The sequence below is a fragment of the Ursus americanus genome, chromosome 12 (genome assembly GCF_024610735.1).
Source record: "Ursus americanus isolate L20-20 chromosome 12, mUrsAme1.1.p, whole genome shotgun sequence".
NCBI lineage: Eukaryota > Metazoa > Chordata > Mammalia > Carnivora > Ursidae > Ursus > Ursus americanus.
In genome coordinates, this window is record NC_142138.1 from 43,886,466 (window position 1) to 43,900,033 (window position 13,568).

Below are 13,568 nucleotides of genomic sequence, written 5' to 3' on the forward strand. Positions count from 1 at the left end.
TTTGTGGTGTTCCTCGTGGCTATAGTTCATTCTTTCATTGCTGCATAGTATTTCATAGAAATATGCCACAATTCATATTAATGAGCATTTAGGCTTTTCCAGTTTAGGGCTGTAGTGTTACAAACTTTCTTGTCTATGTCTCTTTTCTAAGGTACGTGTATTTCTGTTGGGTGTGTATCTAGGACTGGAATTTTTGGGTCACGATGTATGTGTATATGCAGCTAATACTGGATGATGCCAGTTTTCCAAAATGGTTTTCCTGGTTTTTATTCCACTATGACTATATGAGAATTTCCATGACTCCACATTCTTGACCGTTACTTGACATTGTTACTTTTCACCATTTCAGTGGTATTGTTTTTGGTTGTAATACACTTCTCTAATGATTAATGAGTTGAGCACTGTTTCATTTGCCTTTTGACCATTTGGAATGTCACTTTAAGTGTCTTTTCAAGTCTTTTTCCCAATTTATCTGTTGGAATATCTAGGTTTTTTTTTTCTTACTGATTTTGTAGGACCTCTTTATTCAGGATGCAAACACATTTTTAGTTGTGTGTTTTGCAAATATCATCTTCCACTCTGAGACTTGCCTTTTCACTCTCATTAATGATATCTTGGGTCCAGTTTATTAATTGTTCCCTTTAGTGACTTTAGAAATCTTTGTTTAGCCCAGGTTATTTCATCTTCTAGATTGTTTTTCCTTTCATATTTAGATCTGCAATTCACCTGGAATTGATTTTTATGATGAGGAGTATGGGTCAGATTTCATTATTTTCCTTTGGGGAAATGTGTGCATATTAAAGTTTGGGAAACAATGTTGATTGGGGGAGGGCGGGGAGAGGTGTTGCTCATTCTGTTAGTTACTGAGAGAGGTGGGAGAGGTAGGTCAAAAGTCTGTTACCATAATTATGGATTGATTATTTCTACTTTCGGTTTAGTGAATTTTACTTTTAGTATTTTGAGACGATGTTATATGGTGTTAAAAAAAAAAGATTGTTATGTCTTCCTAGTAAATTGAACCTCAATATTATGGACTGGCCTTTTTCTACATTGATAATTTTTTTTTCTTAGTCTGTTTTGCCAGCATTAGCGTTCTTTTATTAGTATTTTCAGGACTCTTTATACTTAGACTGTTAATTGTTTTTATGTGGAGAATTTAGTCTGTTTACAGTCAATGTCATAATTGATATATTTGGGTTTAATTGTGCCATCTCACTCATTGCTTTCTGCCTCTCTCATCTGTTCTGTGTTCCTCTTTCTCTCCTTTCTTGCTTTCTTTGAATTAAATATTATTATTTCATTGTTTACCCTCTATTGGCTTGTTTTTTATACTTTATTTTACTAATCAGAAGTAGTTACTCTAAAGATTAAAACCTGAATTAACTGAATTATTATAAAAGTCCAATATAAGTTAATTTTTTTGCTTCTTAGACAGTACCTTAGAAATTTTAATTCCATTTACTCTCTCTGTGCTTATGTGCTCTTGTTGTCTATTTTTATTCTCTCTCTGTTTTAAATCCTGTAAGATGATTTATAGTCAGTATTCAGTTGGAGCTATCCACTTAATTACTTTTCCATTGTTTTTCATTTCTTCCTGCATCTCCATTCTTCTATCTGGGATCATTTGCCTTGGACCTAAAGAATATCCTTTATTTTGATTAGTGCAGTTTGCTAATGATGAATTTCCTCAGTTTTTATCAGAAAGTTCTTTATTTTACTTTCACTTTTGAAAGATATTTTTCTGGGTATTCAATTCTGGATTAGCATTTACTTTTTTTTCAGTCCATTGGAAGTATTTCCTTGTCTTTGGGCTTCCATTTATTTCTCTTTTATATAGCTACTTCTTTGAAAATACTGTTTTTCTTCCACTAGCCATTGTTTTTTAATGTTTTTTTATTATGTTAGTCACCATACAGTACATCCCTGGTTTCTGATGTAAAGTTCGATGATTCATTAATTGCGTGTAACACCCAGTGCACCATGCAATACGTGCCCTCCTTACTACCCATCACCGGTCTATCCCATTCCCCCACCCCCCTCCCCTCTGAAGCCCTCAGTTTGTTTCCACTAGCCATTTTTAAGACATTTTTTGTCTTTGCCGACCATCAGTTTTAGAATGCTTTGCTTAGGTGTGATTATAATTGTATTTGTTCTTTTGGCGTTGTAATACTTGAATCTTGATTTGGTTTCTTTCATCAGTATTGGAATATTCCCAGTTATTACCTTTATAGATAACTGCTTTTGTCTCATTCTTCCTTTCCTCTCTGGTACTCCAGTTACAGACATCTTAGTCTTTTGCATTGTGTCTCATACTCTTTTATGTTTTGCATTATGTGTGTGTGTGGGAGGAGGGTGTGGGAGGAGGGTGGGTGCTTTATTCTGAGTATTTTCCAAATCAGTATTCTCTCTTCGGTCATTTTTTACTATATTATTAAATATATCCATTGAGTTCTCACTTTTGAATACTATATTTTTCAGTTTGAGAATTTTCATTTGGTTCTTTTATATAGTTTCCAGTTCTCTGCAGGAATTTTTAGTCTTGTCATTTTTTTTTAATATATCAACATAGGTATTTTAAATAAAGTTGATAACTTCATTATCTGGATTCCCTGGAGGCTCTTTTCTATGGGGTAATGTTTGAGATTTTGACCATATTGTCTTGTTTTCTTATTGTTTTATTATATGGCAAACATTGTATATTAAAAATTACAGGTAACTTGAGACCCAAGCTGATGTTATCTTCCTCTAAAACAGGTTATGTTTGCTTCAGGCAGATGATTTGTAGCAGTTCTAAATCACTTAATTCAATCAGGGATTAAGATGATTTGAAGCTGGACTTCAGTACCTCCCTGTAAGAGCCAGTCCGTTTCCTATTCATTCGTAGTCCTAGCCTTCTAAATCAGGTTTGGAGGGGAGGGTTGCCAGTACCTCTTTCTTCTTGGCATTCCCCAAGCTTTAATGCTTATTAGAAAAACAATGCTGGTTCTCAGTATCTGAATTGCTTCTTCTGGAATTAGTCACCGCCGTCTCTGGAATTACCTTCTGTAGAATCTCTGGCCTTAATTCTTTACTGCCTTGTTAGGTCTCTGATGTTTTCAAACAAATGTGGGTATTTTCCCAGTGTTTTTTCAGTTCTCAGCAGGAGGGATGGTTAGAAGTATTTTGTCTGCCATTTCTAGAAGTGGAATTCCCCATAATACATATATAGTATTTGCTAATTTTAAAGCTTTAATCTCCAACATTTGTATAGCATTTAGTAGTTTACAGAGTTCTTTTGTGTACATTTTCTTATTCGATAAAGAAGGTATTAGGATCCCTTTATGCAGATGAGAGAAAATTCTCAAAAGCAGGCATGTGACTCAAGTTCACATCAGCCCAGTAACTGAACCAGTGCTCAAATTTAAATCTTCTAATAATTCTCAAGTCTAGTTTTTATTCTACCATACCCTAGGTGTGAACTTTTGTGTTTTAATGTTTATTGTTCTTATCAAAGAAGAATGTAAATTTATGGTTTTGCTTTGTTTTGTTTAAAAATGTGATTCAGCATGATCCCACCTTTCCACTGGTAGATTCAAGTTCTCAGAACCAGATTAGAAAACGCATCGTACTTGAAAAGTTGAGTAAAGTGTAAGTATGTAATTGTCATTCCACTTTACAATATTTAAAATTAACTTGGTACTTGTGGGTTCATAATTTATATTAATTCTAACCCTTGAATTTTGAACGGTTTGAAAAATAATGTGAAAAGTTTACATGGATGTCTTTACCTGAGAAATAGAGATTTTTAAGATATCCTGCCGAGGAAATACTGAAATTAAGTTTTGTGTAGAAGACACAGAAGCACATAATAAAGAGGAAGGTTGAGATTATGGCAGTAGAAAACTAAACTGTGTCACTTCCACTTAATAATCCAGTGAAGTCAGGGAAAAAAATATCAAAGCTGGACCATTTAAATACTGATTTGTGGTATACGTGTCACATCAGTTTCACATGTGAATGAAACTTTATGACGTTTTAACGGTCTGTTAACTCACTCTGCATACATATTTATAGAACCATTTCACACTCAGCAGCTTAAGAGTTTTTGTTCAAGTCAACTTTGCACTTTAGTTTTAAACTTCCCGTGGTGGAAATTATTTTTCTTGTAATTAGCTCAGTCATAAATGACATTTAAAAATTGTAATCTTGGTTTGTCTTTCAAAAGAAGTTTGAAAATCTTTTTTTCAGAGGTGTGAGGGCTGTCTTTGAATTTTTCAATCTCTATTTTCTTCAGCAGAAAAAATGTAAAGGTATTTTCAGTCATTGTTTAAGGTCTGCGTATGGATTAGGGGCACCTGGCTGGCCCTGTGGGTGGACCGTGCAACTCTTGATCCCACTCAGGGTTGTGAGTTCGAGCCCCATGTTGAGTGTAGAGATTACTTTAAAATCGGAAAGAAAGAAAGGAAGGAAGGAAGGAAGGAAGGAAGGAAGGAAGGAAGGAAGGGAGGAAGAGCATATGTAGTAGTCTTAATTTTGTAGTAGTTGAATGATAAGAAAAACATATCTCCTGGGAGCCTTAATATTTTGAGCAGCCTACTCCTCGAAGTTTTCCATTTTAAATAACTTCACTATTTATTGAGTTCCTCTTATATTAAGCTCCTCACAGATAATAAATCTGTTATTAGTTTTGCCTTTTATATGGTCCTCATACTTAGAAATTTGTTTCTGTTTGATATTAGGTTAGAAAACAGTAAAAGTCACCGTGTGTCTGATTCATAGGACAAGAAGGTATCAATCCTTGGCTATGGTTACATGGGTTTTGAAAGTTAGGTTGGATTATTGATACCTGTATGTAATCAGTAGATAGGGATTTATCTGAAAGTAGTTTTCTAGACTTTTTTAGCTAATGAAAGTACCCAGTTTTAAATTTAAGACCCCATAGTTATGCTATTGAAGGAATTCTGTTTCTTTTGGGTTTTGGCTGCAACAGAAGATGCCAAAAGTTGCCATGCCAAAGGACCGAATTATTGATAATAGCTCAAGACCTAAATTTGAGAAGAGATGGAATAACTTATGGAAACACAAAGAACACTTAAAACAAAATAGTTATTGACATAGAGGGGTTTTTTTGTTACTTACGAAAGCAGTTTTTTCTCATAATAAAAGTAAGACCTTTTTGGTTACTGATTGGAACAAACCAGTTGTAAGCAGATTTTTTTTTTAAGATAATTGAAGAAAATAAAATATATACTGTGTATTAGATGATATTAAGGAATTGTTAATTTGGTTAGGTATGATAATTTTATTGTGATTATGTAAGAAACTGCCCTTGTATTTAGAGATAGATAAATATTTAGGGGCCAAATGACATGATGTCAGGGATTTACTTTAAAAGAGTACTGGCAAAAAAAGTAAAGAAGGAAGGAAAAAATGAAAGAAATGTAACAAAATATTGGGAGGTTGAATCTGGAAATAGATATATGGGGTTATTGCTATTTTCTCTGTTTTGAAATATATCTGAAACTTTATAATAAGTTTTTAAAAAAGTAATGCATGCTTATTGCAGAAGATTTGGGCAGTACAAAATGGTTCAAAGAAGGAAGCGAAGATCACCTGTAATCCCACTGAATAGTAACTACTATTAATATTTTGATGTTTATCCCTGACACATACATAATATATATGGTGTGTGTATATTCATTCCCTTTGGTTCTCTCTGTTACAGTATAAACCTGGGAGGAATCAAACATGTTTGAAATATACTATCTATCATATATAATGTCATTATATATAAGTTTTTATAAAAATGGGACAATACCACATATGCATTTTTCACTTAACACTTATACCATGAATATCTTTCCACGTTAAAAGTGTATAGATTCACATTATCATTTTAAAGGTTTTATTATATTCCATTATATGTTTATATCATAATTTATTTAATGAATGACCTGTTGGTGGACATTTGTTTCCGTTAGGAAGTGTCTTTTTTTATGTTATCTGATTGTTTCTTTAGGATAAATTTTTTCATAGTACAACTGCTTGGTCAAAGAATTTCCACATTTAAAATGTTAATATATGTTGTCAAATTGCTCTCTAGAAATGTATCAGTTTCTATTCCCACCATTAGAATTTCATAAGGAGAAATAGGTCACACTCCTAAATTGGGCCATTTGGGGGATCCAGTTCCTCTGGCCTTGTGTTCTTTCCATTTAATCTAATATTTGAACATAGAGGTAAGAAAAACAAGTACAAGAACATAAACAGCAGCCAAAATAACATTTTTCAGTGCCTCACACTGTAGCATAGACTACAAAGTGGAGTGCGGGGTTACTATGAAATGTATCCTTGTGGGTTCTCACCAGTCAGAAGCTAGCTTACCTGCCTCTACCTAAGTGCCATTATTACCTATGGAAAATCCAGATGTAGGCAAGACTCAAAGAATGTGTCTATATAGCTAAATTATGTTTCAAAAGAAATGTAATTTTTTATTTTCAGAGTTCCTGGACTTTTGGGGCCTCTTCAGATCACATTAGGAGATGTTTATGCACAACTTAAAAATCTTGTCCGAACTTTCAGGTTGGTGTTACTACTGAAATCTTCCTTCTCATTTATTTTGACTTCCTGTGATTGCCTTGCAGAATCCATAGAAAGACTGTGTTACCTAATGATCTATCACAGCCACTAAGTCAGTAAATGAATGGGTAAACCCTGGCATGCTGCCATGGCCAACTGCTCCATCCTAGGAAATCCTGAGGGGGCTGGACTAATCAAAAGCATAGCTCCTGGCTGGGTTTGCCCACACTGTTGTTGAACAAACCTGGAAAAACTTGTCCCAAGAGAAGCCAAAAAATCAAGAGATAAGAGCTTGGAAAAGAGAAAGGGAAAGATTTATTTTGGGTGCCAGCAGCCAGGGGAGGTGGCAGCCTTAACCATTCTCTCCACCTGCAAGATGGACCCCTAGAGTTTTATAAGGAGAGATTTGGGGGTGGGGAGTCCATGCAAGAGAGCAGGCAGAGAGCACATGATCATGAGTCAGGGTTGGTATGTGGTCAGCCCATGATTGTGGGCAGGGAAGGACACATGTGGGATGTAGTCTTCTAGGCATTCCTTTGCTATCAGGGCTTTTCTGGTCAGGCAGTTTGGATGTTCATTGGGTTTTAATTAAAACATGAGTTACGTTAAGCAGTCTTGTCTGGTTCTGATTTTAACGTTGGGGTCTATAGTTGAGCAAGAGGGCTTTCTAACAAAGACATGAAAAAAGTGACTTACCTTCAGTGTCTTAGATCTAAGAATAGTGTTCTATTTTCTCCTCCACTAAACATTATCTTTTATTAAATGCAGCATCTTCTTTGTTCAAACCTTGACATAGTTAGTTTTGGATTATTTATTTATAGTATAGCCTAAAATTAAGAAGGAAAATGGTGTCTCAGACACAAAGCCAGTAACATATTGATCTTAGTAAATTAGTAGATATAGATTAGATGACCAGCACTGTGCTGCTACACACTATGGACAAAGCAAAAGAAGCATTATGCCCACCCTCAAGGCAGAACTCTCCTGTTAGAAAATAAGTTGAGCACAGTGAACATACAAAACAATGGGTAATTTAATATTGAAGTATATGGAAAGGATTTAAAGTGATAAGTATAAAGAAAGGATGAAAAGAGACTATCAATTGTGAAACAGAGCAGTTGGGATTTTTCTAAAAATTGTCAAGGTGAAAATATTCACTCAGGCTAAGACTGTATTCTCTACCAAGAAGCATAAGGATAGGTCTCTAAAAAACCCTATTGGTAGAGGTGCACCAAATACACATTTTGGCCAAATGCCAGTGACCAAATATTAAAATCATTACTTGCCTGTGGCTAAAACTAGATAGCCCCAATATTGAACAAACTTCTAAATTAGAAGAATCATTTCATCCAGTAAGTAATCATTATGGTTTATTGTTATCAATAGTAATAATAATATTTTAAAAATTTAAAATTACAGTACAGAAATAATTTGACATTGTTAGCTGTTAGATTTGCAGTCACTGTATTGTATATTAGTAATACCAAAATTGCCATTCACTTTCAACTAACACATTTAAAAAATCACTAACCTTTTTATATACCACAAAGTGATTCAGGAAGCTGTTTTTCAATAAGTTGTGTACTAGAAGGATCTAGGATTCATAGTTTAGGCAAATCTCAAAAAACTTCATTTTCATCCTCTGAAAAGGATCATTTGTACCACTCACCGCATGTTTAAATATTTAGCTCTTGTAGACTCAAGACTATAGGAGTTGTTTTAAGACATTGTAGAGTATTTGTGGTGAAGTTTGACAAAACAGAATGTGTTAGGGGTGCCTCAGTTTACTCTTAACAGTTTTGTCGTAACATTTTTTATTATTTTGATTAGAGATTGTATTGAGATTATTGCATATCTATTTACGTAATTTAGATATTTTTTCAATTCACGATATTTTGAAGTGATATCGTTAAATTCATCATCACAAGATTCTAAGAATTCCCCAGTAGACCATTTTCTTGAAGGTTTATAACTTAAATGGCAGTAAATAAATAAAATCTAAATGTAGCTCTTAAAGCTGTTAAGGAACAAAAATTCAATCAAGTAAGTTTTTAAAGATCTAATTGACTTTATTCAGTGATTAATGAATTAGGCAGCATTTCATCTAACAAGAAGGGTGCTTAGAGGGGTTGTACAAAATAGAAGGCATTTGTAGGCAGAAATAGGGTAGGGCAAGGAAGTTATTAGGAAAAAAGATAAAGAAAGCATTGTTTCAGGCAAGGTCTCCTTTCCTTAGAGGGAAAGGCAGGGGGTTTTATCATGCAGATTACCTCCTTAGTGGTGATCAGGAAATTCCAGACTGATGGGTTTAAAACTCCACTCCTGGGAGAGGCTGAAACTACAGTTAGGTTAGGTGTTAAGTCTTGGTGGGTCTTAGCATAAGGGACTCCATTTTGGGGCCTGTTGTTCCTTTTTAACAACAGTTATTTTCTTTAATGTTGTGAATGCTGGTACATAATAGAGTTCTGCAGAGATCAAATTATGATAAAATCTAAGCCCTATTCTGTCCTAACATTGTTTGAATTTATTTAAACATTTTTTCCAAGATACAGCATTCTCAAGAACGTAATCTATTTAATGTAATTACCATTTGTATTAACTGTTGATCTGTTTTGCTAAATAATTAAAATTTTTTGCTAATTGTTTTGTACGTAAAATTAATGGTTTTCACAGGCATCATTGATTACTGCAGCATTTTATTTTTCTGACGGACAAAAATACATAAGGACATGTATACTTCATCTAGAATGTTTAGATTTGAAAGTGAATGTTCAGGTAATAACAGTGTATCTGAATGACATGATTGTTCTAATTACTGAGGTTGTTACCCTTATTAGATGTCACAGAAGCAATGCAACTACAAGATCATTAATCACACACAAATATAAGAAACCTTGATGTTAATTATTTTTTAATTCTTTACTTTTAGTACCTGCAGGTCAGCGTCTATAGCTTTAATAAAAATTGCTTAAATTGGTTTTGCTGCTTTTTAGGAAAATGTCAGTTACTTAGAGTACAGAATTACCTCTACTAAGATAACTCATGAGGTCTTCAGATCCTAGTAGGACAACTTCAGCTGGTATGTGACTACTTGTGGGCTAAGGCTTCTACACAAAGTCTCTAAAAAAAACAATGCCATATTGATGATCAGGGACTAATGTTGAGAGATCTTTTCAATCGATACTGACAATGGAAAAGAGTTGACATAAATAACCATATCCTTCCCTTTGAAATGATAATCAATAATAGGAACTTGTAAAACAGTGATTCTCAAACCAGTTGTGCATCAGAATTACCTGGGGAGCTTTTAACAACTACAGATGCCTGGCTTCACCCCTGGGGATTGAGTTTCATTTGGTTAGGGTCGGGTCCAGACATCAGTATTCTTTAAAAACCCCTCAGGTGATTCTAATGTACAAGCAGAGTTGAGAGCCTATTAGAACTTACACATAAAGCAGCTTTTTCAGCTCTTTGAAGAATCTTTCCCCTGTGAATAGAGCTGTCCTTTCCACTGAATTGCATCACAGTCATTATCCAGAATGTTATTTTGATTTTCTTGCCATAGTGGTGCCATCAGAAGTTGCTTGGTGAAGATTCACTGTCATCAGTGTTGGGTCAAGATATTTTTCTAAATCTGATTTGAACTAAAATTATATTTTGACACAAAAAGATCTTGTGTTTTCCCCAGTGCCTGAAACAGTGATATAGAGCAGGCACTCAATACATTTTTTGCTGGGTGAGTAAATGAATTCATGAAATCTTAAATTTGGCTTAACTTTGGGAGATTTGAGTATAGTAGAAAAGGAATTTCTTTTTTTTTTTTTAATGTTTTTTATTATGTTAGTCACCATACAGTACATCCCTGGTTTTTGATGTAAAGTTCGATGATTCATTAGTTGCGTATAACACCCAGTGCACCATGCAATACGTGCCCTCCCCACCACCCGTCACCAGCCTATTCCGTTCCCCCACCCCCCTCCCCTCTGAAGCCCGCAGTTTGTTTCTCAGAGTCCATAGTCTCTTATGCTTCATTCCCCCTTCTGATTACCCCCCTTCTTTATCCCTTTCTTCTCCTACCGATCTTCCTAGAAAAAAAAAGAAAAAAGAAAAAGAAAAGGAATTTATTTTTAACTGTTTTTGCCATGTTTTTACATGCTTATCCTTTGACCTTTTTTGGTCATGTGCTAGATTCTGTTTTAGTTGCTCCAGACAAAGCAGTGAACAAAACAGACAAAAATTCCTTCTCTCATGGAACTATTCTAATAGAAAGGATATGTAAATAAGAACAATGTATGTATTATCATTATGTGGTAATATGCCCTTTCTCCTTTCTCATTTCATTCTTTTCCTTTTCTCCCCAGAAGCAGGGAAAGGGGTTGGTACTGAGGAAGGGGAGGTAGTTGGATTTTTTTATCTGTGACGGATAGCCTGGTCAGGGAAGACCTCATGGAGAGGATGCCATTTATAAAAAGATCTTAAAGTTGGTGAGGGAGCAAGCCATGTTGCTATTTGTGGAAATATGATAGGTACAGGAGGCCTGGTGTATTCATAAAATATTAAGGATACTAGTGAGGCTGGAGAAATGAGGAGAGGCAAAGGTACAAAGAAATATGGTCAGAGAAGTAAAGGGCGGGGAGTGGGTGTGGTAGAGATTATATAGGCCTTATAGCTATGGTCATTCTTTCACTTTTACTCCAAGTGAGATGGAGAGCAATTGGTTGATTCTGAAGGGAGGAATGATATGATCTGACATATTTTTAACAACATCACTCTGCTGATTTGAGAATTACAATAGATGGGCAGAGGCAGGAAGACCATTCAGAATGCTGTCTCGGTAATCTAGGCAAGAAGTGAAGTGGACCAAGGTGAAAGCTGTGGAGGTAAAAAGTTATCAGATTCTCTTTTGAAGATAGTACCGTCAGGATTTGATGACTGGTTGGATATGGGACATCAAGAGAGCCAAGTTAACCACAAGATTTTTGGCCTAAGCAACTGGATTCTGGAAGGATTGCATAGCCATTACTGAGACCATTAGATTCAGAAGTCTGGAATTCAAGGAAAGGGTCCAGGCTAGGGATCATAAATATGAGAGCTGTCAGCACATAGTTATCTAATATTTAAAGCTATGAGATTGGATAACAGCACCGAGGAAATGAGAGACCCAAGGGCAGAGGCCACGGAGTTATCCAAAATCATAAGGTCTGAGAAAGAGTGCCAGTGAGAGAGAGGGAAATCAAGCCGGCGGAAAGCAGGGTAAAGAAAGTGTCCCAAGGAGAAAGGAAGTATTGGTTGTGTCAAATATTGCTAATAGATTAAGATGAGGACTGAGGAATGTCCGTTGAATTTGGCAGCATGGATGTCTTCTGTACATTTAGTCCTCACAAGAACTCTATGAGTAGGTAGTACTATTGTTCCTGTTTTATTGAATGAAAAGTTTTACAGCTGTTGAATGTGTCCCAAGTAAGGCCAACTGACAGATCTGAGTATCGAACCCATATGTCTGTCAGAATTTTTAACCACTAGAGTATACTTTATATCATCTGGACTTTTTAAAATTTTGTAAAACATATTAACCATGGGAAAAATTCAGATTAATGTAATAAAGATACACATATTCTCTACTCAGAATTAATAGTTATTAATATTTTGTAATATTTGATCCAGATGTATATTTTTTAATTAAAATATTAAAGGTTAAGTCACTTATTTAGAAAAAAATGAATACCTTGTTCTGGGTATTTGGAATAAATAGGTGAAGAGAAAGGAGCTAAGATGGCAGAGTAGTAGGGGGCCCTATGCTTGCCTCATCCCTTGAACACAGCTAGATAAATACCAAATCATTCTGAACACTTAAGAAATCAATCTGAAATAAATAGGTGAAGAACATATAGATCTCTGCCACAGGCCAAAAAAACAAACAGATAATAAACAATAACTGTATGTTAGAAGGTGATGGTGGAGGGGCGCCTGGGTGGCACAGGCAGTTGAGGGTCGACTCTTGGTCTCAGCTCAGGTCTGATCTCAGCATTGTGGGATCGAGCCCCACAGTGGGCTCCAGCCATGTGTTGCGCTCTGTGCTCAGCCTGGAGTCTCTCTCCCTATTCCTTCCCATACTCTTTCTGAAATAAATAAAATAAATCTTAAAAAAAAAAAAAAGGTGATAACTGGAATAGGAGAAAAAAAGAAAAAGATATAGCTGGGTAAGGGAGTCAAGAATCTGGGGCTGGGAAGTGGAAAGAAGTTTCACTTTTTTTTTTTTTTTTCTTAAGATTTATTTATCTGAGAGAAAGTGTGCACATGTTAGCAGAGGGAGAGAGAGAGAATCTCCAGCAGACTCCCCACTGAGCATAGAGCCCTACACAGGGCTAGACCTCACCACCTGGAGATCATGACCTGAGCCAAAATCAAGAGTTGGACGCTTAGCTAACTGAGCCACCCAGGTACCCCTAGAAGTTTCACTTTTTAATATGGTGGTCCATATAGGCCTTATTGTGAAGGTGACAAGAAAACTTACCAGTGGAAGATAGTTTCAGGCAATGGAATAGCCACTGCAAAGGCCCTGACATGAATTCCCCTTTGTTCTCTTTCCCAATCCATTCTCCTTTCCTCCCCCAGAAGCAACTGATACTGTGAATTTGATATGTATCTTTCTAGTCTTTGTTCTTATACTTCTACTCCTGTATATCCATAAATAATACCGAGTATTGTCTGTCCTTGAGTTATATAAATAATGTGATACCAAACTTGCTGTCTTTGATTCTAATTATGAGCAAAATATGTAAGTCTAGTTCATTCATTATTTTGACCTCTTTAGTATTCTGTAAAAATGCCACAATTTATTATTTTTTTCCTGTTACAAGCATATTAACTATACATATTTCCTTAAACATAAGTGAGAGTTTGTTTAGGGTTCATATCTACAAGTGAAATAGTTGAGTTATTTATATACATTTCAGCTTTATTAGATATTGTCAAATTGTGTGATAGCTCACATCAACAAGAATTAAAAA

At 35.2% G+C, this 13,568-nt stretch overlaps 1 protein-coding gene across 2 annotated transcripts in view; it reads left to right on the forward strand.

Annotated features, from left to right (window-relative positions):
- RPAP2 (RNA polymerase II associated protein 2) overlaps nucleotides 1-13,568 on the forward strand; it is an 85,052-nt gene that overhangs the window by 32,142 nt on the left and 39,342 nt on the right. Inside the window, exons 9-10 of one of the 2 annotated variants that reach the window (XM_045801790.2) lie at nucleotides 3,545-3,627; nucleotides 6,481-6,561. The exons of the other annotated variant lie outside the window; for it this stretch is intronic. Coding sequence (XP_045657746.2) covers nucleotides 3,545-3,627; nucleotides 6,481-6,561 — 164 coding nt within the window. The remainder of the gene's footprint in view (nucleotides 1-3,544; nucleotides 3,628-6,480; nucleotides 6,562-13,568) is intronic. 2 annotated transcript variants of the gene reach the window in all.